Genomic DNA, 21,339 nt, shown 5'->3' on the forward strand with positions numbered 1-21,339 from the left:
AGGTTTTAGTTATTTATTCGTCGCTCATGAGGATTTATTTTTAACCTTATTATCGATGTAGTAACGAGCTGCTGTGTGGATTCATACCGACATCGCGAACACGGGGTAGATGATGGTGGACAGAGGAGCTGTGACCGTGTGAGACCTGCGCTCACTTCACCACTGATGTCTTATCGTCACATCTGTTCATAAAGTTACTGATAAATGTGATGAACACATGAATTAGAGTGAATTAATCTGGAGTTATAAAACTACTTTTAACACGTTGTTATTGTTCCAGCAGCTAAACAAAGAAGTAAACAGCCAGACTACCGGCATTTTGCCTTTATCCCCCCCAGAATGCATTGCGTGTTGGTCATGTGGTCTGACGAGCTCAATAATATGATCATGAGTCTGCAGCGAGACCTACTTGAACTTTTTTGACATATGCACTGTGTGAGCAACTCCATAGGAATGAAAGGAGCCAAAGGGGCGGTGCTCTATCCAGTTCTTATAATACACCCATGACAAAACATCACTCGGTCACAAGTATTCATTCTTACGACACATAGAAGTCATGGTATCATTTCCGGGTCACGTGCACCAATTGGGACATTGACTTTCCGTAAGAACTGTGGCTTTTGTTAATTTGTTTTGGTATTTGTAAAAGTGTTTCGCATTTCGTAAATTTGTTTTAGAAAATGTAAATTTGTTTCTGTATTTGTGAATTTGTTTCAAGTTTTGTAGTACTGGTTTGCACTTCCAGGCCCCCGTAAAAACATGAATGGATTCTCACGTTTTATTCAAAATTCAATATTATATCTATATTATACTCTTTTCTCTGTTGACCAAAGATTATGACTTTCCTCTCATGATATTACAACTTTATTCTCATATTATTAGACTTTATTCTTGAAAGATTCCAACTTTATTCTCGAAAGATTACGACTTTACTCTCGAAAGATTACGACTATATATTACGACTTTAATCTGACTTTATTCTTGAAAGATTTTATTACACATTTTTTGGCCCTGATGCTCCGCCGTACACTTCCACATAAATAAAAAACGACAACAGAGATCATTAGAGAAGATCACTCACCACTGATGCTCATTTTCTGAGTGTAAACTCGGCCCAGAGTCTGAGTCACACCTGAAGCCAGGCGTCGACACACGGTGGCTCCTTCAGGACAACCTGGCAAACCATGGTTGATTTGCTGACATAGGTTGATAAAATACCTGCCGACACACAGATAGGAAAAAGTTTAGTGTAAAAAATCATGAAACAGTAAAAAAAAGTGGCTGCTCAGGTGCTTCGTGTAACGGTTTCGCCAGTTTTTGAAATGAAAGAGTGAAGATAGAGATGATAAAGAAGAGAAGACAGAGGGAGAGGAGAAATCGTATGTAAATAAAGTGGAAATTAGAGACAAACATTTAAAGTAATAAAGCATGAACATGAAAAGCAGGTAATAAATAACTAAACACCCCGGACTTACGAGTCTCCTTTGTGGCTGAACTTCCACGGCGCGGTGAGGGAGGACAGGGTCCGGAGGTCAAAGGTCTGATGCTGGCTGACCAGCTTGCACTCCATCTTCTTGGGCGGACAAACGCTGCTTGTCTTCCACTGGAACGTGGCCGAACAGCCCGCTGTCTCAGAGAGCAGCTGCGGCGCGCCGTGGCCCACAGCGTGGTCACAGGTGAACAAGATGGAGGACTGATGTTTACCCGAGACTGCGGGGGACAAAAGAGATGGAGACGATTTAAGAAAGACAGCTTTGGGCTGCACAGTTAATCAAAACGAGTGAAAAATCTAAATCAAAAGACCCTGAAGTTATGTGATAAATGCAAGTTTTTTTGAATGTGTTGTTTAGCATTATTGTTTTTATTGTGTTACGTCCAAGTCTAAGACAAATTTCCTTATTGGACAATAAAGAATATATCGATAATGAATGATAAAGAAAAAAATGTGCAACCTAAGTCACTAGAAGAAAACATAAGCAGTTATTTAAGTACATTTTTAAGTAAAAAAAACTAAGAAATATTTGATGAATTTAGGTTTCAAAGTGTATGAATATCCTCATTTTTGGTTTTATATTTGAGTAAATTGAACATTCTGTGTGACTGGTTGGACAAAAGAGGACATGTAAAGATGTAAAATTGGTATCTAGGATCTTGGAAGCACAGAGTTTTCTGTTGGTCTTTCATGCGTCACCTGCGTTGCAGAATCCCCACTTCCTGTCCGTGTCGTAGTTGCCGGTGGTGGCGCACCACTTCCTGCCGTCTGTCCTTTCGTCTGTGGTGCACTCGGTGTACGTCCTCTTCATGAGGATAAAGGGGAACACACACACGTCGCCTTCAGTCGTCACTACAACGAGACACACAAGAAAACTCGTCTGAGCCTGGAAAAATCAGTTTTTAAAACTCTTTCGATGGAAATAAAAACACATTTTTGATTCTCAAACAATCAAATGAAGAGAGTGTTGGATTTACCTGGTGGACAGGGGTCTCCTCCGCCATACTGCATCAACACGGCCTGCTCTTCATGCTTAAAGTCCATGGTCATGGCTTTGCTGATGCCGTACGACATAGCGGACTTGTCGGATCCAGAATCCGACACGCGGCAAACGGCGCCCTTCTTACACGCCGGCTCCGCCACCGACCCACAGACGTTGATGTGGTACGTGCCTGACGCTGCTGGGACCTGAAACATCCAGATGTCACTTTTAATGCTGTGTTTAACAGGATGAGCTTCTCTGACCTACAGTATGACTTAGAATGGTATTAGACGTGTGGTTGTATGATGCAGAGACACAAAGACAGGGCTAACTGAGCAGGGAAGCAGCATGAGACGTGGACGCTCTTTTATTTCGATTTGAAAAATAAAATAAAACCGCAAATAAAGTGTAGGTTTTATTGGTTGAGCCTTTTCATAAGCGGCTAAAAATCTGTTTTTCCTCGTGTCGATGCCGGCAGCCATTTTAGGGCAAGAATCCGTGTCTCAAGCTGTTCCTCTTTTCTTGCAATAAATTAAAATCACTGTGACGTAATCGTCTCACCTGCACTTCACCGGAGAGAGCTGAGAGGTCAAAGGTGAACTGCAGCTGGGTGTCGGTGAGCTGGCAGCCGCTGGTGTGCGTGGCATCGGGACAGACCACAGGCGTCGCCCACTCAAACAAATACACGCACTCCAGCTTCACCATTCGTGGAGAACCCTGGATTACACACAGATTAGGTTTGTAAATAACTGTGTGTGTGCGTGTGTGTGTTGTCATAAATGAATGAAAGAGAAGCGCAGACTCACCAGCTCAAGGCCTCTCTGACAGGTGAAGATGATGGTGGACGTGTAGTTCTGAGTTGGGTCCTCCTTACACTTGGTGGTGCTGTTGTAGGAGATGGACACTTCCCCCGTTGCGCTGTCGATCTCTGGACCGTTGGTTGTTCGTCCAATGTCCTGGAAAGAGACGGGAATGAAGGAATAAACGGCAAAAATCAAAAGGCTACAATCGATACGGAGACATTTTCATTTGAACACAGCTGATATCGCACCACTGGTGGTCCGTTATCAGGATCCATGCAGACGGCAGACCCGGCGGGGCAGCTGACCCCCGGGATGGGGTTCAGAGGAAGACAGACGTTGATGTAGAAGTCTGAGGATCCGTCACTTTGGTCCACGGCCTCATCTGAAAGCAGAGAGAGCGAGAGAAACAGAGACTAATGTTCACATTTAAAAAGCCACAGCACCCTTGTCAAAAATGTCTCAACCAGGGAGGTAAATCCTGGGTTCCCACCCACATCTTCTATGACATCAACTTTTCAAGGACTTTCCAGGACCAATTCCCTCCAATTCAAGGAGCACATGTGCTAAAACAGCTTAAGATGGGAGGAGAACTTTTGATGAATTAAAGGCTTTGCTCACTGACCTGTTGCTGTGTAGTAACCGTTGATGTGAATCAGAGGAGTCAGGTCGATGAGAGAAGAGCCGTTCTGGATTGAACACTTCACCTGAAACCAAACAAGCAGAATGATCCAGTTTTATAGAAGCTATAAAATAAGACAGAAAAGAAAGACAAGACACAACAAGAAAAGAAAAGTAACAAGGAATTTAGGAGAAATGAGTCAAGAGACAATTTTTTTAAATTGAAATAATAAAACAGCAAGGACACAAACCCTGCCTCTCTGCATATGAATACATTAGTAAACACTTTATCTCACGGAATCTGTGTATGTATGTACTGGATTTACCAAAAAAATTTAGATATAACACCCCAACTAGGGATGTAACGATTACCGGTATGACGATAAACCACGGTAAAATTCCCGACGGTTAGTACTACCGTTTCAAATTTTAATTATCGTGAAAACCGTGATTGATTACCGCAACTGATTACCGAAAAACTCAGTGATACTGCTCTTTTCCTGGAGAAGCAGCAGCACCTGAACGGCACTCGCTCAGAAGCGGGCGCGCATGCGCAGTTTCCACTGTCTGTCCTGTGACAACACGGCTGAAGCCACCTGCGCTCCAGAGATTTTGCCCCCCAGTAATTAAACAAGATCAGAGGTCTGGGCATATTTTGTATTTTTAAAGGATGTTGACGGTATAGTAATTGAAGACAATCAACCCTTGTGCAGAAAATGCAAAAAAAAAAACTCCGTGAAGGGGGGTAACACTTCTAATTTGATGAGGCATCTCCGTGACCACCACCCACAACTTTTCAGCGAGTGTAATGTAAGTCAACAAAAACGGGATTTCGGAATAGTGGGAAATGTCATGGTTTGTCTGTAAAACGTTCCTATTTTCTCAATAAAGGAAACCTAAGTTAAGTGTTACCTAACGTTACTCCTGTAAAAATACATGTTATTGGGCGCTATCAGCGGAAGCGAGTAGTGTGCAGACGACACGTACCGTAGCAGGGCAAAATGTGTTTGTTTCTGTGTTTATTTTATTTTATTTTTATGCTGTGTACGACCACTGCTACTTAATTATTATCCGAGGACCTGTGTGTGTGTGCGCGCATGTCAGTCAGTCAGTCAGATGATAATAAATAATAATAATTCCTTCTATTACAATAGGTCCTTGCACACTGTGTGAGTGCTCGGTCCCTAATAATAATAATAATAATCATCATATAATATAAAATATATTTTTTTTAAATAAAACTTGGTTAAAAGATTTCAGTGTGTGTGTTCAGTACTTTTTGAACATTTTGAACACATCTAACAATACCGTGATAATATTGATAACCGTGATAATTTTGGTCACAATAACCGTGATATGAAATTTTCATATCGTTACATCTCTAACCCCAACTATTCACAAAATATGAATCTACAGACTCCAGACTCAATTCCAAACTGTGCTACTCCCCTAGAAAAATAAGATTCATTCTCTTTACTTTTTTACTTACTTAATTATTAATGTTACATAATAAATAAATAAATGAATCATTCCATGTTCAATTGCGCCCATGTCTTGTGATCCACAGACTATTAACATATCCACACATCTGTTTCTGTGGGATTTGGTTTCTTTCCTTATATGTGAATATTTCAATTTAAAAAATACATATTTTAACTTCCAAAATTTTCCAAAAAAAGTTGTTTCAATAAATATTAATTCAATAAAATTACAAATCTTTATATTTAAAATATAAAATAAAACAAATATTTAGTGCCTTTTGAGTGACAAACGTGCAGATGTACTTACAGGCTGTTCACAGAGCAGTGGTGTGTGGAAAGAGAAGAAGTGTGTGCAGGTTTGTGCGTCAGAGTCGATGAGGACCGGTTGCTGAGGAGCTGAGCCCATGTTAGGTGGTCTACAGGAAAACAAGGTAAAATATGAGTTATTAGTCAGTAAATAATAAAGTCTTACGACGACTAAAAGAATTAAGAGACATGATTTATTTAGTCAAATGAAAATGTTAAGTACAAGTTTAAGTATTATTAAAGTTGAAAAGAAAAAGAATAAATAAATATCGTTATGAAGGTTATAGTGTTACATTTTTATCTAAAATAACTTGAAAGCAAAAATGAAAGTTATAAAACTTCCTTTTTTTATAATTAACTGTATATTTTAAGTTTATACGTCTTTTCCGAGGTGAAAATCAAGCACCTTTCGAGCACAGGTCCATTTTCAGCTGTAGTTAATGACATCTTTATAAGGAATATAAACTCAAAAGTGATTATATCACATTGAAAGAGTTTTATTTCCTCCATCTAATCAGTGAAATATTCAGCCACACGTATATTTTGTTGTGAAGGAAGCATTTTCAAGCACTTTATCCAGAAAATTCAAACGCTTCTGAAAACCTTGAACATTCAGTGACTAAATTAAGTTAAGTTATTATATAATAAAAGCAAAAACAGAGCAGAGGAGGAAGAGGAAGTACCTGCAGATGAAGTGAATGACTGTGCTGTGTTTCAGGTTTGGATTTGCCGCACAGGGACCTCCTCCTTCATACGTCAGCTCCACCACGTGATCCTTGTACGAGAGTTTCCTGCTCACCTGACCTCCGCTCACGGCTGTGTTCGTCTCCTTAATACACACGGCTGGACAAAAAAAAAACAAAAAACTCCATATTAAAAAGGTGCAACAATCAGACTTTGGAGAAACTACACAAGTGAATAAATCAAAAATTCACTTTCTAATGAATAACGTTGGAGAAAATTCACATTTTTGTTGTTTACGTTCTTGTTCAAAGTCCGATTTTAGTTGGACTAAGACAATAATTCGGTTATGTAATGTCACGTTAGAGAAGATCACTAGAGAAAATCCCTGGATTTAAATGGACGTACAGTGAAATTAAATCTGAAAGCTCTTCTGACTTTTGTCAATTAGTCCGACTAAGACGAGCTTGATCTTAGTCGGACTAATTGACAAAAGTCAGAAGAGCTTTCAGATTTAATTTCACTGTACGTCCATTTAAATCCAGGGATTTTTAAAAACCCACAACATGTGATGGACTTTATGTCGACAGGCATTATAACAACAGGTGACCAAAGTGCTTTACAAAATAAAAGCGTAACGGACAAACGGCATTAGAAACACAAAGTATAAAAAAAAAAAAACGTGTGACATTAAACCAAAGCGTGAAAATAAATAAATAATTCTGAATATCTACATTCACTTTATGTCTTTTTGTCAGATTTTAGTCACATTACGTTGAGGGTTGTTGTGTAAATGATTGGATTAAAATGCAGCAGAGAATTCAGGACTCGATTTGTGAGTTTTAAACATGAAAAAAATATCAGTGAATGCTGAACAGTTTTGCCATTTTCTCATCCACAGTTTTAATTATTTATATGAATCTGGCATATGTAACCAAACAGTGGCTGTGGGTGCAGATCAAACATTCACCTAAATATTTTGTGTAAATATAATAACGTCTGTACAGCCTTGGCTGAGGCGTGAGTTCGGTAAAAGAGCAGTGAATCATTGAAGATTTCAGGTCTGTCATTATTTTACTCTTTAGCTCTGCTCTGTGTTTCGGCGTTGGACTAAAACAGCAGTGACGCACATGCTCAGTGTTTCATAAACTGTCAGAACGACGGATTCATAGTTTTGTTTTGTTTTTTTCTCCCCGGACAGGAGACGTCTTAAAACCCAGGAAAAAAAAAAGACTATTTTCCAGGAAGTAATAGAGAATCTTTAATGATTTGTGGGCTTTAAACATTACAAGATAAGAGAATCTTGGCCCGGGGGTGGAGCCTAAGCCAGAGCCAGAGCCCAGCCTGGTTTTCATTTCAACTTCAGTTGTGTTCACACAAAAATAAAACAAAAATACACCATTGTTTGTAAAATGGCCAGCAGCACACACCTGTATCTGGGCTACATCCAGCGTTGACAATGTTCCCACAGATGTTAATGCGGAACATCTTCCTGTGTTCCTGGTGGTCATAGACGGTGTAACCGCCTTCTTTTGTCAGTGAGTTCAGGTCAAACAGGTGACCTTTGAGAGGGGAGAGCGACAGAGAGACACGTTAAAGGCCTGTATCCTGAGGCTCACATGTTGCTGCTGTTGTTGTTTGTTGTTTGTTTTGTTTTTTTGATGGTCCGACCTGTCGCTGGGTTGGTGACCCTGCAGTCGTCGTGCTGCGTGCTGTTCAGAGGACAAGCAGCAGCTGTTAACCACAGGAAGGTGTAGACGCAGTCCTCCAGAGCGGAGATCAGAGTGGGCCGGGAGTCCTGGAGACAGAGAGACAGACAGAGAGTTAGAGACAGCGACAGACAGACAGGGAGAGACAGATTTAGAAAGAGAGAGAGAGAGAGACAGAGTTAGAGAGAAAGAGAGACAGAGAGTTAGAGACAGAGACAGACAGACAGGGAGAGACAGATTTAGACAGAGACAGAATTAGAGAGAGAGAGAGAGAGACAGACAGACAGAGAGGTAGAGAGAGAGACAGACAGGGAGAGACATAGTTAGAGAGAGAGAGACAGAGAGAGATGACAGAGTTAGAGAAAGAGCGAGAGAGACAGACAGACAGAGAGAGACAGAATTAGAGAGAGAGACAGAGTTAGAGAGTTAGAGAGAGAGAGAGAGACAGACCGAGAGAGAGAGAGAGACAGACAGACAGAGAGAGACAGAATTAGAGAGAGAGACAGAGTTAGAGAGTTAGAGAGAGAGAGAGAGAGAGAGAGAGACAGAATTAGAGAGAGAGAGAGACAGAGTTAGAGAGAGAGACAGATAGGGAGAGACAGAGAGAGATGACAGAGTTAGAGAAAGAGCGAGAAAGACAGACAGACAGGGAGAGACAGAATTAGAGAGAGAGAGAGAGACAGAGTTAGAGAGAGAGAGAGACAGACGGACAGGGAGAGACAGAATTAGAGAGAGAGAGACAGACAGAGTTAGAGAGACAGAGTTAGAGAGAGAGAGAGAGACAGACAGCGAGAGACAGACAGAGTTAGAGAGAAAGAGAGACAGAGAGTTAGAGACAGAGACAGACAGGGAGAGACAGAGTTAGAGAGACAGAGAGAGAGGAAGACAGAGTTAGAGAGAGAGAGACAGCCAGAGAGTTAAAGACAGAGACAGACAGGGAGAGACAGACAGAGACAGAATTAGAGAGAGATGGAGAGAGACAGAGTTAGAGAGAGAGAGAGAGACAGACAGAGAGTTAGAGACAGAGACAGACAGGGAGAGACATAGTTAGAGAGAGAGAGACAGAGAGAGATGACAGAGTTAGAGAAAGAGAGACAGAGACAGAGACAGACAGACAAGTGTTTCTTTTCTTCACCCAAGTGTGCTAACATGTGACAAACAGCTGCTGTTGACAGGAAGAAAAACAAATCCCTCACCACTTTGTCTCTGTCACACTTGAAGCGTATGATGCTGCTGCGGTTTCGGTGTCCGTCGGGACACGTCTGTCCGCTGGTGTACTGCAGCTTCAGGACGCTTCCGTCCCACGTGGGACCGGACTCCACCTGTCCCAGGCTCAGGTACTCGTCTCCCACCTTCCCACAGGACGCCGCATTGGACGGACACTTCCACGAACCTGACGCAAGGGGAACAGAAGAAAATGTATATTCAGGAATAACACGACTCCATAGAGAAAATCAACAATTTAACATCACAGCACACAGGAGTTGTTGATCCACTGCTGCCTCCGTCTCTAAGTTCAAATGTGTCATTTAGTGATTTTTGGTGTTTGAAATCCATAATTCTGATTTACTGTGGTGGCACAAATTCACCACACGAGGCAGCAGTAGACCAGCAGCTCCCGTCTCCCTACGAGATAAAAATTGATGATTTTCTCTGTGGAATTTGGTGCAGGAAAGTGAGCGGTCAACAAACTTCAGTTTCCAGACAGAAAAGTCTGTGTTTATTCTGTTGAATGGATAAAATCAGGGGGGTTTCAGCCTCTGTCCTCTGTAATGTTTTTAGGGTGGGGCAAAAATCAAGGCCTAAGGATGGATTCAAGCACTCAAAGGCAGCAAAAACACACTTTTGACAAATCAGGACAATCCTAGGCTCAAGTGAACTTCCCATTTGTTTCCTCAAAATCACTGTTTTACTGAATAAACTCAACACCGACCTTCCTGCTGCACCAGTGACCGGCAGACGTTGATGTAGAAGCGTTTGTCCGTGCTCGCGGTCGGCATCTCCGCCTCCCAGTTGCGGGAGTCCAGAGCCAGAGGCGAGAGGTCGTACGAGAGGCCCTGACCGTCACTGAGGACAAAACACGTAACATTAGTTTTTAACCAGCTATGTAAAGAAGAGACGAGACATGGCGGGATCAGAGGAAGAAAACGGAGATCAGAGGAGGAGAAGGCTGGATTGTGGTTACTTGTAGGAGCAGCTGGTGGTTTTGACCGGGACACAGGCCAGAGCGGTGGGCCAGCTGAACAGGTAGGTGCAGTCTGGAGTCTCTTTGATGAACTCTGGCACTCCCTGAACAAGCAAAGCAACACAAACACACACAGATTTTAAACATGATTCAAGATACGGTCATGTACAGTATTTCAGGGCTACTATACAGTTGTAGCACAGCTTAATTCTACTCGGTTTGGTATAGTTCCTCCTCAACGTGGGCGGAGTCGTCGTAGCACGGCTGCGTGAAACTGCCGTGATGAGGTTTTACCAGCGACACAAACACACAAACTAGTAAAGCAGTTGTTTTCGGTGTAACTGAATCATTAGAATCAGTTGATTAAAAAAAGATTCACTCACAGAATCGTTCAGTGACTGAACAGTGACTGAACTGAAATACCACTGAACGGGTCGTGACTCGCCGGATTTCAGCAGCGCTGTCGCTAAATACACCAGACTCCTCTGTTAATATTAATATTGAGATTTTAGACATTTTCTTTGCTAAATGTTAGTGATTAACTTAAATGTGTTCAGGGATTCTTGAGTCTTTTTAAATGATCTACGATCACATGATCAATCAGCTCAGCCCGCTTAAAAGTACCAAGTACCGGGTACAATTACTAATGAAAAACTGTACGACTGCGCAGTGGAAAATCTGTATATATATATATTTAATTGAATCTATTGTTTTTGTGTGTGTGAAAGTGTGGGATGACCCTGTGACTGTAAAACACCGACAGCCTCGTCACATCCCCTTCATTAACACTAATATTGATATAAATATCGAAATTAAACATGTTACGGTTACTGTAACCACCCGTCTCTCTCTTCTATTTGCTTCCGTTACAATTCCCTGCTATTTCTTTTTTTTTTTTTACTGCATTTCACATTTCTGTATAATCTGCATTTCCTCTCACATGACACAGACTTCCTGTTGTTTTGTTGGTTTTTATACAAATAAAACTGACTTGACTTGACAGTTCTGCTTTAATGAGAGACCCCAAATGACATACTGAAGGACAACAAAGGCGTTCTTTTCTATTAGCACGAGGAGGATAAAGCGGTAGAAGATGATGGATGGACAGTTTAGGTTGTCAATGAAAGTGTCCTTGGAAGTACAGCTACATAAACCTGTGTGTGTGTGTGTGTGTGTGTGTGTGTGTGTGTGTCTCAGACTCACAGGATTCCTGTCCGGGTGGCAGGAGAAGTGAACCTCTGTCGACCTCTGGTAAACCTTGTGACACGCCTCTCCGCTGGTGTAGTTCAGGATGAGCTGGTCTCCCACGTAGCTCAGGATCTGGTTCGCCATTCCTGCAGGAGCGGGAATTTACGCGATATTATGACACGACATTAAGACTGAAGCGGCTGCTACGTCCCCCACGTCATCACAGTTCACTTATTCTAAGTGTGTTGGACGTCGTCCCATCCCTCGTACCTGCAATCTTGTGTTGCTGTCCGTCCACCTGGCAGGACGAGACGGTTTCGATGCCCGTGACGGCGTGTGTGCACACGCCTCTCCGCAGCCCCTCGCAGACAGACAGGTGGTAGATATACTTGCCGCTCCTCACCGGGTAATCCTGTCCCTTCAGGGAGCTCAGGTTGAACTCGTAGCCGGTCTTCGGGTCACGGACGCGACACTCTGAACCTGAAAACGCGAGCTCGCGGTCAGCGACAGAAACTTCACATACATTTTCAATATCAGTGTCTGTGTGTGTGTGTGTGTGTGTGTGTGTGTGTGTGTGTTTACCCTGAGACTTCCTGATGGGACAGGCTTCAGACGTCCTCCAGATGAAGACGTACTCGCAGCCGTCTTTGCGATCGAACATGGGGGAGCCCTGGAAAATGCAGACGCGTCATGAGTGAGCCAACACGTCATGCTGCAGATAAAACGTAAACAAGGCTCCCACAGCTTGTTGACATGAAATTCGGGGACTTTTCAAAGACTTTCCAGGTCCAATTCCCTCAAATCCAAGGAGGGAATGTGCCGACACTTCTTAATCCTTTAACACCCGAGCCTCAATATGTCTGTCTGGACTCTTTTTAGCTTATTTTAACCATAAAAAGGTCAGAAAAAAAGTGGTTTTGGCCACTGAAGTCTTCATCTTCAGCGCATAATCTTTCCCCGCGTCTGTCTCACTTTTGCGTTTACTGCTAGAGAGTGCCCCCCGGTGGCCGTTAGCCAGTAAAAATCTATAAATTAGCCGCACTGTTGTATAGGCCGCAGGGTTCAAAGCGTAGGAAAAAAGGAGCGGCTTATAGGCCGAAATTTAAGGTACTATAATAACCACACGAACGAGGGCGTTGACGTACAACTTCTCAGCTTTCAGAAACAGTTGGAATTTTTCCGATAGCACAAACTGTCGCGTAATTACGGTAACGCAAAGTGTGCAAAACGTGTCATCTGTGATGCACTCGGTGTTAAAAGTCAGAACTAAAACAATAGTTCAGTTTTTGTGCTCTAATGTCATGAAAATGTACTTACTATTTGTGTCAAAGACCAGAAGTCGTCACAGGCTTGGAGTCGCTGTCCATCTGGAACTCGTTCCCCAGGTTTTCTCCGTCAACATCCGACAAAATAATTGTAAATATCCAACATTAGATTATTTTGTCGGATGTTGACGGGGAACGAGTTCCAGACGGACAGTGAATCCAAGCCAGTGACGACAAAAATTTAGTAGCCAATCACCAGGCAGCTTTCTAAGGCCCGCCCACAAACAATAAACCAATTACAAACCAGGGAGCGCAAAGATCATTTTCAAACAATAAAATACAATATTTTTGAATGATTTAAATCGATATTTTATTTGCTTCTTAAAAAAAGTGTTGTAAATATGGACACAAATCTAATTCAATAGATTACGTGGTCACTACTCACTGGATTGTCGTCACACTGCAGGATGATGCGCGTGGAGTAGCGCGCCGAGGGGCCGCACATGTCCCCGTTCTGGTACGTGATGCTGATGGCGCCGCCCTCCGCCACCTTCGGCGCCGACTGCACGTAACCCAGGTTGTAACTCTTGCCGTCGATGACGCCGCAGGATCCCAGGAGACCGACTGAAGAGAAAAGACAGTTTCACTTTAATCCTTTAAGTCTTTTTATCATCCTGGAGTGGCGTTCATTACTCAAATAGTAGCAAATATTACACTGATTTACTCTGGTCCCACTGGTGAGTCACTAAAGGTGCATTGTGTCAAACTCAAACAATGTTTAGGTTTGTCCATTATGGGCTACTGTAAAATCACGGTGGTCCAAAATGGGCGCCTCCCAAGATATAAATAGATATATATAGACAATTCTGCACAATCAGGTGATTTGTAGACCTTTTTGTGTCTTCAATTTCACTTAAATTGCACACAATAGACCTTTAATAGAGTTGGTATTGCATTGAGTTTAAATAAAGTTGTAGCTTTTATGTTTTAATTTAGTTTCTTTATGATTTTCATAATGAATGTCAGGAAACAGGAAGCATGGATTGTCCGTAAACAAGTCACATTTTCAAGAGAGCAGCAAAAAATCAAATATTACTAATTACTAAAATAGATTTTTTTTGATAAATCAAACGATAGACAAAGAAACTTTGTAGGAAACTGTCAGTTTCACTTTACAATTTAGCATAAATAATAAACTTTAGGATGAAAAAAGAAAAAGTTCAATATTTGGCAGCAAAATTTCACAAAATGACAACACATCTAATCTTCACAAATTCACTTCTATATATCAATAAAATTTACTTAATACGAGTGTGTTGTGATTTTATCTCTCTATTTGTGACATTACAGCCTGGTGTGTGTGTGTGTGAGAGTAGAAGCATTTTCACTCACCTGGACATCCTTTGACTGGAGGCAGAGGTTTGCACACGTTGATGTAAAACCTGCGCGACTTGACTGAGTCAGTATCTATGGGGATCCAGGGACTGTCTCCTTCGTCCCGGGCCAGGTGACTCAGGTCGTATTCGTTCCCGTGAGTATCTGGAGGAAACGGGAAGTTGTAATTACAAAAATCTCATTTACTGAGTCACTTCAGTGAGAAACAACAACAAAAATATGACATAAATAATCATTGAAGAAAACTGATTTTTTTTACTTACAATAAAACTACAATAAAACATGTGTGTTCATACCGGTGATCTGGCAGTCGACGGGGGAGGGGACGCAGGCCAGAGCGGTGGAGAACTCGAAGAGGACGTCGTGGACCACGTGGTTGGGCAGAGAGCTCAGCTCCTCGCGCAGCATTTTCAGCGAACCCGCGTGAGAGTTGGGATCGCACACAAAGTTTATGGTGAAGGTGTCGCGAGTCGCTGAGGAGGAGGAGGAGGAGGAGATGAAGAAGAGCCAATAAATATGTACATTTAAAGAGTTTAAATCAGTAAGAGAATCATAACAAATGTGGTGACAGAGGCCTGTGGGTGCAAATTTGCTCAAATCTGACTCATCTGTATTCAAAAAAATGAATGTACAGGAGTTTAATGTGCATTTTTCTAATTTTACCTAAAACTAAAAACTAAAACTACCTATTAATATGTTTACATCAGTGTAAAAATCACTTATAATGAAAAACTTTGGTTTGGTTTGGGGTCAGGAGGGGGCACCGGTGAAATTATAATTATTCTGTGAATAACTCACAGTTAATGTCCAAATAAAAGTGTTTGTTTTGGTATAAATTCCGTGATTTTAAACACATTTTGTTGCAGAATTAATCGATAAATGACAAAAAAAGACATAAATAACCAACTATAACTCGGATTTACGACACAAACGTAGAAGAACGACACCCTTTCCAGTGCACCGTAGTTCCCCGACTACGTCTCGCCACTAGATGTCACTCATTCTCACACACCGGGACCTCTTAAATGTGTGCGTGAGATCACCTGTGGGGTCGTCCAGCGGTCCCTTGTACGTCAGTTGGAGGAAACCGTCGGTGGAATACTGCAGCGTCCTCTCTACGCCCACTGGACTGGAGACGTGTCCGTCATACAGCTCACAGCCAGCCACGCCCTGACCACACCCCGCCATGTCCGAGCAGATGTTCACCTGGATGAATGGATGATGAAGCAGGTGTTAGTGTTTGTGCTCTTTGTTTATCATCTTTTTTTTTAATATTCTTGCATTTAACTCCAACAATTAAGATTTTATTCTATATGCATGAGGAAAAGATCATAAAAATAGGACAAAAAGATTAAGTTTCACAAGAAAAAACATTACAATTTCAACCCTACTTCACGCTATTCATGTAAAAAAAAAACAGCCCCTGAATAAATGAATTTAAGTTTTATGTTTTAAGTTGTTTTTATTTTTTAAAGTTTAAATGTATTGATCTTTTGAGACGATTCCCAAAATATTATAAATATAGAGTTTGTGGTCAATTAAACTGGGCTCCACGAAAACAATTGAATATAATTAGATTGTTTTGGTTATTTAGGTTTTTTGGTTTGTGTTCAGTTACATTTTTTTTAACAATAAACTCAAAACATATTTATTAAGAACAGCTTTTAATAATCACTAAAACAACGACACTTTCCCACTCTACTTAATTCTACAACTTCTAATTTTACTGACTCTTATTTCATTGTTTTACAATTTTCCCCCATTCTCGCTGTTTTATTGCATGTTTTTATGATTTATTTTTATGTAAATCACTTTTGATTCCCTTACAGGTTTTTTGAAGTGCTATATAAATTGACATTGATTTGATTTATAGAATGAACAGTAACATTTACTGAAGAAATCAAGATAATAATGTTAGATTAGTTTAGATTCCAGACAAAAACAGTAACTAAACAGCGACAAACATATTCAGACATACGGATTTCAAGTGAAACAAGACAATTATGTTATTGATGAGAGTATATGTATCACTAAATATTATTATATAACATACAGGACAGCTGAGTCATCTACTGTAGGAAAAACAAGCAGAAACACGTCATTCATTACCAGAAAGTCTTTTCCATTAGCGCTCTCCTTGTATCCAGACTCTGTCGCCAAAGGCAGGAGGTTAAATTCAAAACCAGTGTTGGGATCGACGACGGCACAGCTCTAAGACGTAAAGACAACAACAACAAAAAAAAGACATATATGAACTAGTAATTAGATATTAAGTACAAAAAATATATATACTATACTATATACTAATCTATACTATACTATATACTAATCTGTCTTTAATAAAAAAGAATCTTCATTGTACTGTAGCTAATGTTGAACCAGGGATGATGATGATAATTGACTTATTGTCGTCATGTCTGTGAACTCACGTTGTTCTTGGTGGTTTTGATGGCACAGGCCGCTCGGGTCTCCCATATGAAGTTGGCAGTACAGTTCTGGTACATGAGGAAGCGCGGGCCTGCAGACTGAACACACACACACACAGTTACACACTAACTAGAGAACAAGGAAACACGACTATAATGTAAAAGTGAAATGTTATAATAGTGTTTTTATTTGCAGTGTAAATGGTTTCTATCACCGGGTAAATAACACACAACGAGCAGCTGTTTGTCTACAGACTTCACACAGGACTGAGGCGGAAAAGCTGCCGTGTTTGTTTCTGCAACGTTGTCAATCAAAAACTGGCTCCGCCTTTCAGACACTTCCTCCAATCATCACACAGAAGCCCAGCGTTCGTGCCCCACCCACTGCTCCATTGACTCCCAGAAACTATTACTAAGACAACTACTACTTAACAAAATGACTACTAAAACTACTATCGAAACTACTGAACTGAAGTACTGAACAGAAAAAAAAACTACTAAACTACCAAAACTACTACTAAACCAACTACTACTCAGACAACTACTACCAGAACTACCTGTAAAGCAACTACTAAAAACCTAAAAACAATACTACCAACTACTCAAACAACTACTACCAAACTTTCACCAAAGTTCCCTCATTCATGTGAGCAGCACCACCGTGAGGACACATGAAGTAGTGACACCAGTGACTGTTGACTGGTTTAAGGACGGCAATAAATCAGCAAACGGATCTTTTTACAGTGCAGCCCCAGAGGGATCTAAATCAAAGTGTTGACGTACCACAGTTCCTCTGGAGCAGACCAGGTGGATGCGTGTCATGTACGTGAGCTTCAGTCCCTCAGACTCGCAGACGGAGCCGTCGGTGAACTCCAGCAGCAGTTTGTCTCGTCCCTCCACGACGGGACCGCGCTTGGAAACTCCCATGTTACTCACGGCGACCACTTCCTTCAGAATTCCCTGAGGGAGTGGAAAACAGGACAATGACAAATGTCAGTTATTTGGATTTTTCAGCCTCTTAATTGTGAATATTTCATATTTTCTTTGATTTTCCAGCTTCTAAAATGTGAATATTTCCTGTTTTCTTTGATTTTTTCAAAACAAAGACATTTGAGAACATGATTATTTCCAGGTTTAAGAAACATTTTCCAACATTATTATGAGTTTGTGTCCCAAGTAACAGCTGATATAGTCATTCAAACCTCCACACTGAGTGGGAGTGTCCCCTGACCATGTCTTTCACTTTTAATGATTTTTGTTATCTGGAGCAAAGAAAATATTCACATTTAAGAAGCTGAAACAATCAGAAATCATGAAAAAAAGCTTCAAACCGATTAATCGATGATCAAAATGGTTGACGATTAATTTAGTAATCAGTTGTTTCAACTCTACTTCATATAAAACCAAAATGATTATTTATGCATGAAATGAATTTACAAAGATGAAAACTAAGCACATTTTCACCACAATTTTACTTGGTTTTATAAAACACACAATTCAGTTTAAGTTCGTCATCGTTCCTAGTTTTTAACGAAAATGCTTTTTCAATTTTAGTTTCCGTTATTCCGTTATAACCTCGGTTGTGTTTGTGTGAACTCGCCTGCTCTGGGATGTACTTCATCTGGCAGACGGAGGCGTGGCGGTCGCAGCCCGGCACAGCGCTGATCGGCCGGCACACGTTGATGTAGTACTTCCTCAGGTTGGTGGTGTCCGACAGATCCATGGACTGCCAGTTGCTGTTGGTGACGGAGCGAGACAGACTAGAAACACAAGAATTAAAGAGAGTTTTTAAATGTTTCATTTGTTACTGCGGCCTAAAGAGAAGGCGACGCGTTACCTGGACAAGTCGTACTGCTCCAGCGTCAGCGGATCGGTCACCAGACACTCGTGAGGCCTCTCAGGACAAGCGTAGGATGTGTACCAGCGGAAGTTATATGTGTACTTGTCTTCAACCTGCGCTCACAAAGCGAAAAGACACGGCTTTAAATTTACATGTTAACCAAAGATTTACAAAGACCCGGGAGATAAAAACGGTTAGAACTAAAAGGTAGACAAATTATCCTTCAATTATCTGGCCAGAAAAACTTGCTAAGATCAAAAAAGGCGTAATTTTGACAAGGTTGAGTTTTTTTAATGAGCTGCATTATTTATTAAATAGGTTATTTTTATTTAAAATACTGTATATAAGTGCGCTGGAGTGCAGACTGCAAAACATGAGCTATTTCAACCAAGTACCAACTTGTAGATGATTGAATTGGAATAAAAAAACATTCCAGCTAAACAAAATAATACAGAATAGATTTCAACAAAGCATAAAATCATCATACAAACACGAGATAGAATTACGAGACAATTGTAGAAGACAAAAGACAATAAAATGGACACAGACAAATTTAAAAAGATTTATACACCTCATTCCTCTCCCCCCGTTTTAACATGCATGCATGAATTATGGGAATTACTGTCAAATCATCACAAATTCTGATTAGAAAAGGATATAATCTGGATTTGTGTTGAAGTTAACTCAGTTTTAAGTGTTTGCCTTCACCCCCCTGTAACTGCTTTAACTAACAATTGGTTTTTATTAAGGTATTTTTTCACTTTTGCACCATAATTTTTACTTTTTTCCTGTTTGTTTCTTGTCTCTTGTTTCAGAAAAATATCAAGTCTGTTAATATTTGTGTCAAGAAAACAAAAAATTCAAACAAAACCAAACAACACTGAGAGTAACAGACTTAAATGGACTCTTTTTGGTGGTATTTTAACAGCGTTGGGACGACTTTACTGTGTCTAAATCTCACATTAGAACAATGTCGAGGATTAAGACAAATTATCTACACAGCAATCGCGTTCTGTCAATCATGGGACACAATCTTATGTCTTAGTCTTAGTGTCTCACATCACTAAGTCTGGGTTTTAGTTTCCACTGATTCCACTGGTGATTTTCAGACTGTAGGATAATAGCAAGCCTCCACTTCCACTTTGATTTGACACTGGAAAGAAACGGTGTTCTGCTAATTCTGCGTTTCTCTCGTCTCTTCTCCGGGAATAAAGTGGATAAGCTCAAAAACAATCGGTCACAGAACGACCCACATATCGCTCGAACCTCTTGCTTGAACAACGTAAAGGAAAAGGGGAAAGTTTCCGGGAGTTTAACCTGGTATTCTGGACTCCCAGCTCCGGCTTCTGGGTCACAGAGGAAGGAGATGAGCGTGGATCTGCGCGTGTGCTCTTTGTTGTTGTACTGCGAGCCGTTGGCGTAGCTCAGCTGGATCAGGCCGTCGTAGTACGACAGGCGAGCGTTCGCTTCCCCGAGATTCCAAGAACTAAACAAACAAACAAACAAACAAACAAAAGTATGACATCGTACAATTCACGAGCAGAAAAATCATTAAAGGACTAAAAGAATCACCTCTTTTCAACCTGACACGCTCCGGCTGTCACGGGACAGTTGGCGGCTTTGACGGCGCCGCACACGTTGACGTAGTATTCGTAGTTCCCGCTGGTGACGTTGTAGAAGCCGCCGTCTTTGGTGAGAGGCGACAAGTCGAAGGAGATGCCTGTGGAGGAGCAGCAGCAGTGGTGAGATCACAGAGAGCGGTATGTACAGTGGAGCAGCCAGCAGAGGGCAGCACAGGCTTCTCCTTCTCCTCAACGTCATTCAAACACCAGGAAGTGGATTTTACTTTCTATAATATTTTCAAATTGAAACACTGTGTGGGAGCAAAGGTCAACAACAATCAGCAGGCTCCGCCCACTTTCAACTGTCAAAAGACTAGGAGTGTGAAACTGATAGGAGGCGAACAGAAAAACAGTTCTCTGATGACTGATAATGAACATTTAGAGCAAAGAGAAACTCATGACTTTAGTCTTTTCTTGTCTTTTATTGGGTTTATTGTTTTTGCTCCTGAGATGAGAATAATGATGTAAAAAAATGACAGTTTCCTCCGATATCGCGAATCATATCACTGTCAAAATAATCGCAACATGTCATGAAAAACCTCCAAAGCACATTTGAGGGTAAAGAACCCACTAAAATCCAAAAGGAATATTGGAAAAAAAACATTTTACTGAACACACACTTTGATTTTATGTCACAAAGACAACTTATTCTTCCAAATAGGAACATTTTTTCTTATTAATGACTTAACACACTTTCTAATTTGACAGTTTTCTACATATTTTAGTTAAAACCAAACAAATTCTGCCATAAACACACTGGTTATGGTTAAAGTTAGAAAAGAAGGCTTTGTTTAGGCTGTCCAAATGAGCGGAACAAAGGACAGCTGTCTGCGTGTGTGTGTTCTTGTATTTGTGGCTTTGAAAAAACTCCTATAAACCATAAAGAGTGAGGACATTTTGGCAAAGTAAGAACATTTTCTTCTTTAAAGGGTTTTTCTTTGTGGGGGTTTAAGACCTTGTTTAACCCTTTACGAGGCAAATAACTCTATTTGGGACATCCAAAACAGTTGGAGACCGTCTTCTCCTGCATCTATGGTAATATCTCAGAAACTACGTATGGTATAGGTGATGAAGGCGAGTTGGAGCAGAGGAAACATCTAAAACACGTCCCCCAAGGACCAGCAGGACGTTCTAAAATAATGTTCCTTCTACTTTATTTGAGTGTTTTTTTATTTGTGTGTGTGTCGTACCAGCCTGAGCGTCCTCCACCCTGCAGTCCTCTCCTTGTGTTTTGGAGAGGACACAGGCAGCAGCCGTGTACCACTCCAGCTCGTACACGCAGCCGTCAGACGAAACTGTCCGCAGGACAGGAGCGCTCTCCAGATCTCCTGCACGGCGAGGGCAAC

At 41.1% G+C, this 21,339-nt stretch overlaps 1 protein-coding gene across 1 annotated transcript in view; it reads right to left on the reverse strand.

Moving 5' to 3' along the window:
- igf2r (insulin-like growth factor 2 receptor) overlaps positions 1-21,339 on the reverse strand; it is a 47,414-nt gene that overhangs the window by 8,618 nt on the left and 17,457 nt on the right. The window contains exons 14-43 of the mRNA XM_058612751.1: positions 21,184-21,321; positions 19,944-20,091; positions 19,689-19,857; positions 18,369-18,484; positions 18,132-18,291; positions 17,315-17,491; positions 16,535-16,630; positions 16,215-16,316; positions 15,149-15,311; positions 14,402-14,578; positions 14,103-14,249; positions 13,156-13,334; positions 12,028-12,115; positions 11,716-11,925; positions 11,461-11,591; positions 10,258-10,361; positions 10,006-10,139; positions 9,269-9,465; positions 8,035-8,161; positions 7,794-7,925; positions 6,366-6,525; positions 5,684-5,792; positions 3,900-3,981; positions 3,526-3,659; positions 3,281-3,430; positions 3,036-3,191; positions 2,470-2,680; positions 2,192-2,344; positions 1,476-1,710; positions 1,082-1,218 (exon numbers count right to left, since the gene is read on the reverse strand). Coding sequence (XP_058468734.1) covers positions 1,082-1,218; positions 1,476-1,710; positions 2,192-2,344; positions 2,470-2,680; positions 3,036-3,191; positions 3,281-3,430; positions 3,526-3,659; positions 3,900-3,981; positions 5,684-5,792; positions 6,366-6,525; positions 7,794-7,925; positions 8,035-8,161; positions 9,269-9,465; positions 10,006-10,139; positions 10,258-10,361; positions 11,461-11,591; positions 11,716-11,925; positions 12,028-12,115; positions 13,156-13,334; positions 14,103-14,249; positions 14,402-14,578; positions 15,149-15,311; positions 16,215-16,316; positions 16,535-16,630; positions 17,315-17,491; positions 18,132-18,291; positions 18,369-18,484; positions 19,689-19,857; positions 19,944-20,091; positions 21,184-21,321 — 4,422 coding nt within the window. The remainder of the gene's footprint in view (positions 1-1,081; positions 1,219-1,475; positions 1,711-2,191; positions 2,345-2,469; positions 2,681-3,035; positions 3,192-3,280; positions 3,431-3,525; positions 3,660-3,899; positions 3,982-5,683; positions 5,793-6,365; positions 6,526-7,793; positions 7,926-8,034; positions 8,162-9,268; positions 9,466-10,005; positions 10,140-10,257; positions 10,362-11,460; positions 11,592-11,715; positions 11,926-12,027; positions 12,116-13,155; positions 13,335-14,102; positions 14,250-14,401; positions 14,579-15,148; positions 15,312-16,214; positions 16,317-16,534; positions 16,631-17,314; positions 17,492-18,131; positions 18,292-18,368; positions 18,485-19,688; positions 19,858-19,943; positions 20,092-21,183; positions 21,322-21,339) is intronic.

This window comes from Solea solea, chromosome 17 (assembly GCF_958295425.1).
Source record: "Solea solea chromosome 17, fSolSol10.1, whole genome shotgun sequence".
Classification (NCBI taxonomy): Eukaryota; Metazoa; Chordata; class Actinopteri; order Pleuronectiformes; family Soleidae; genus Solea; species Solea solea.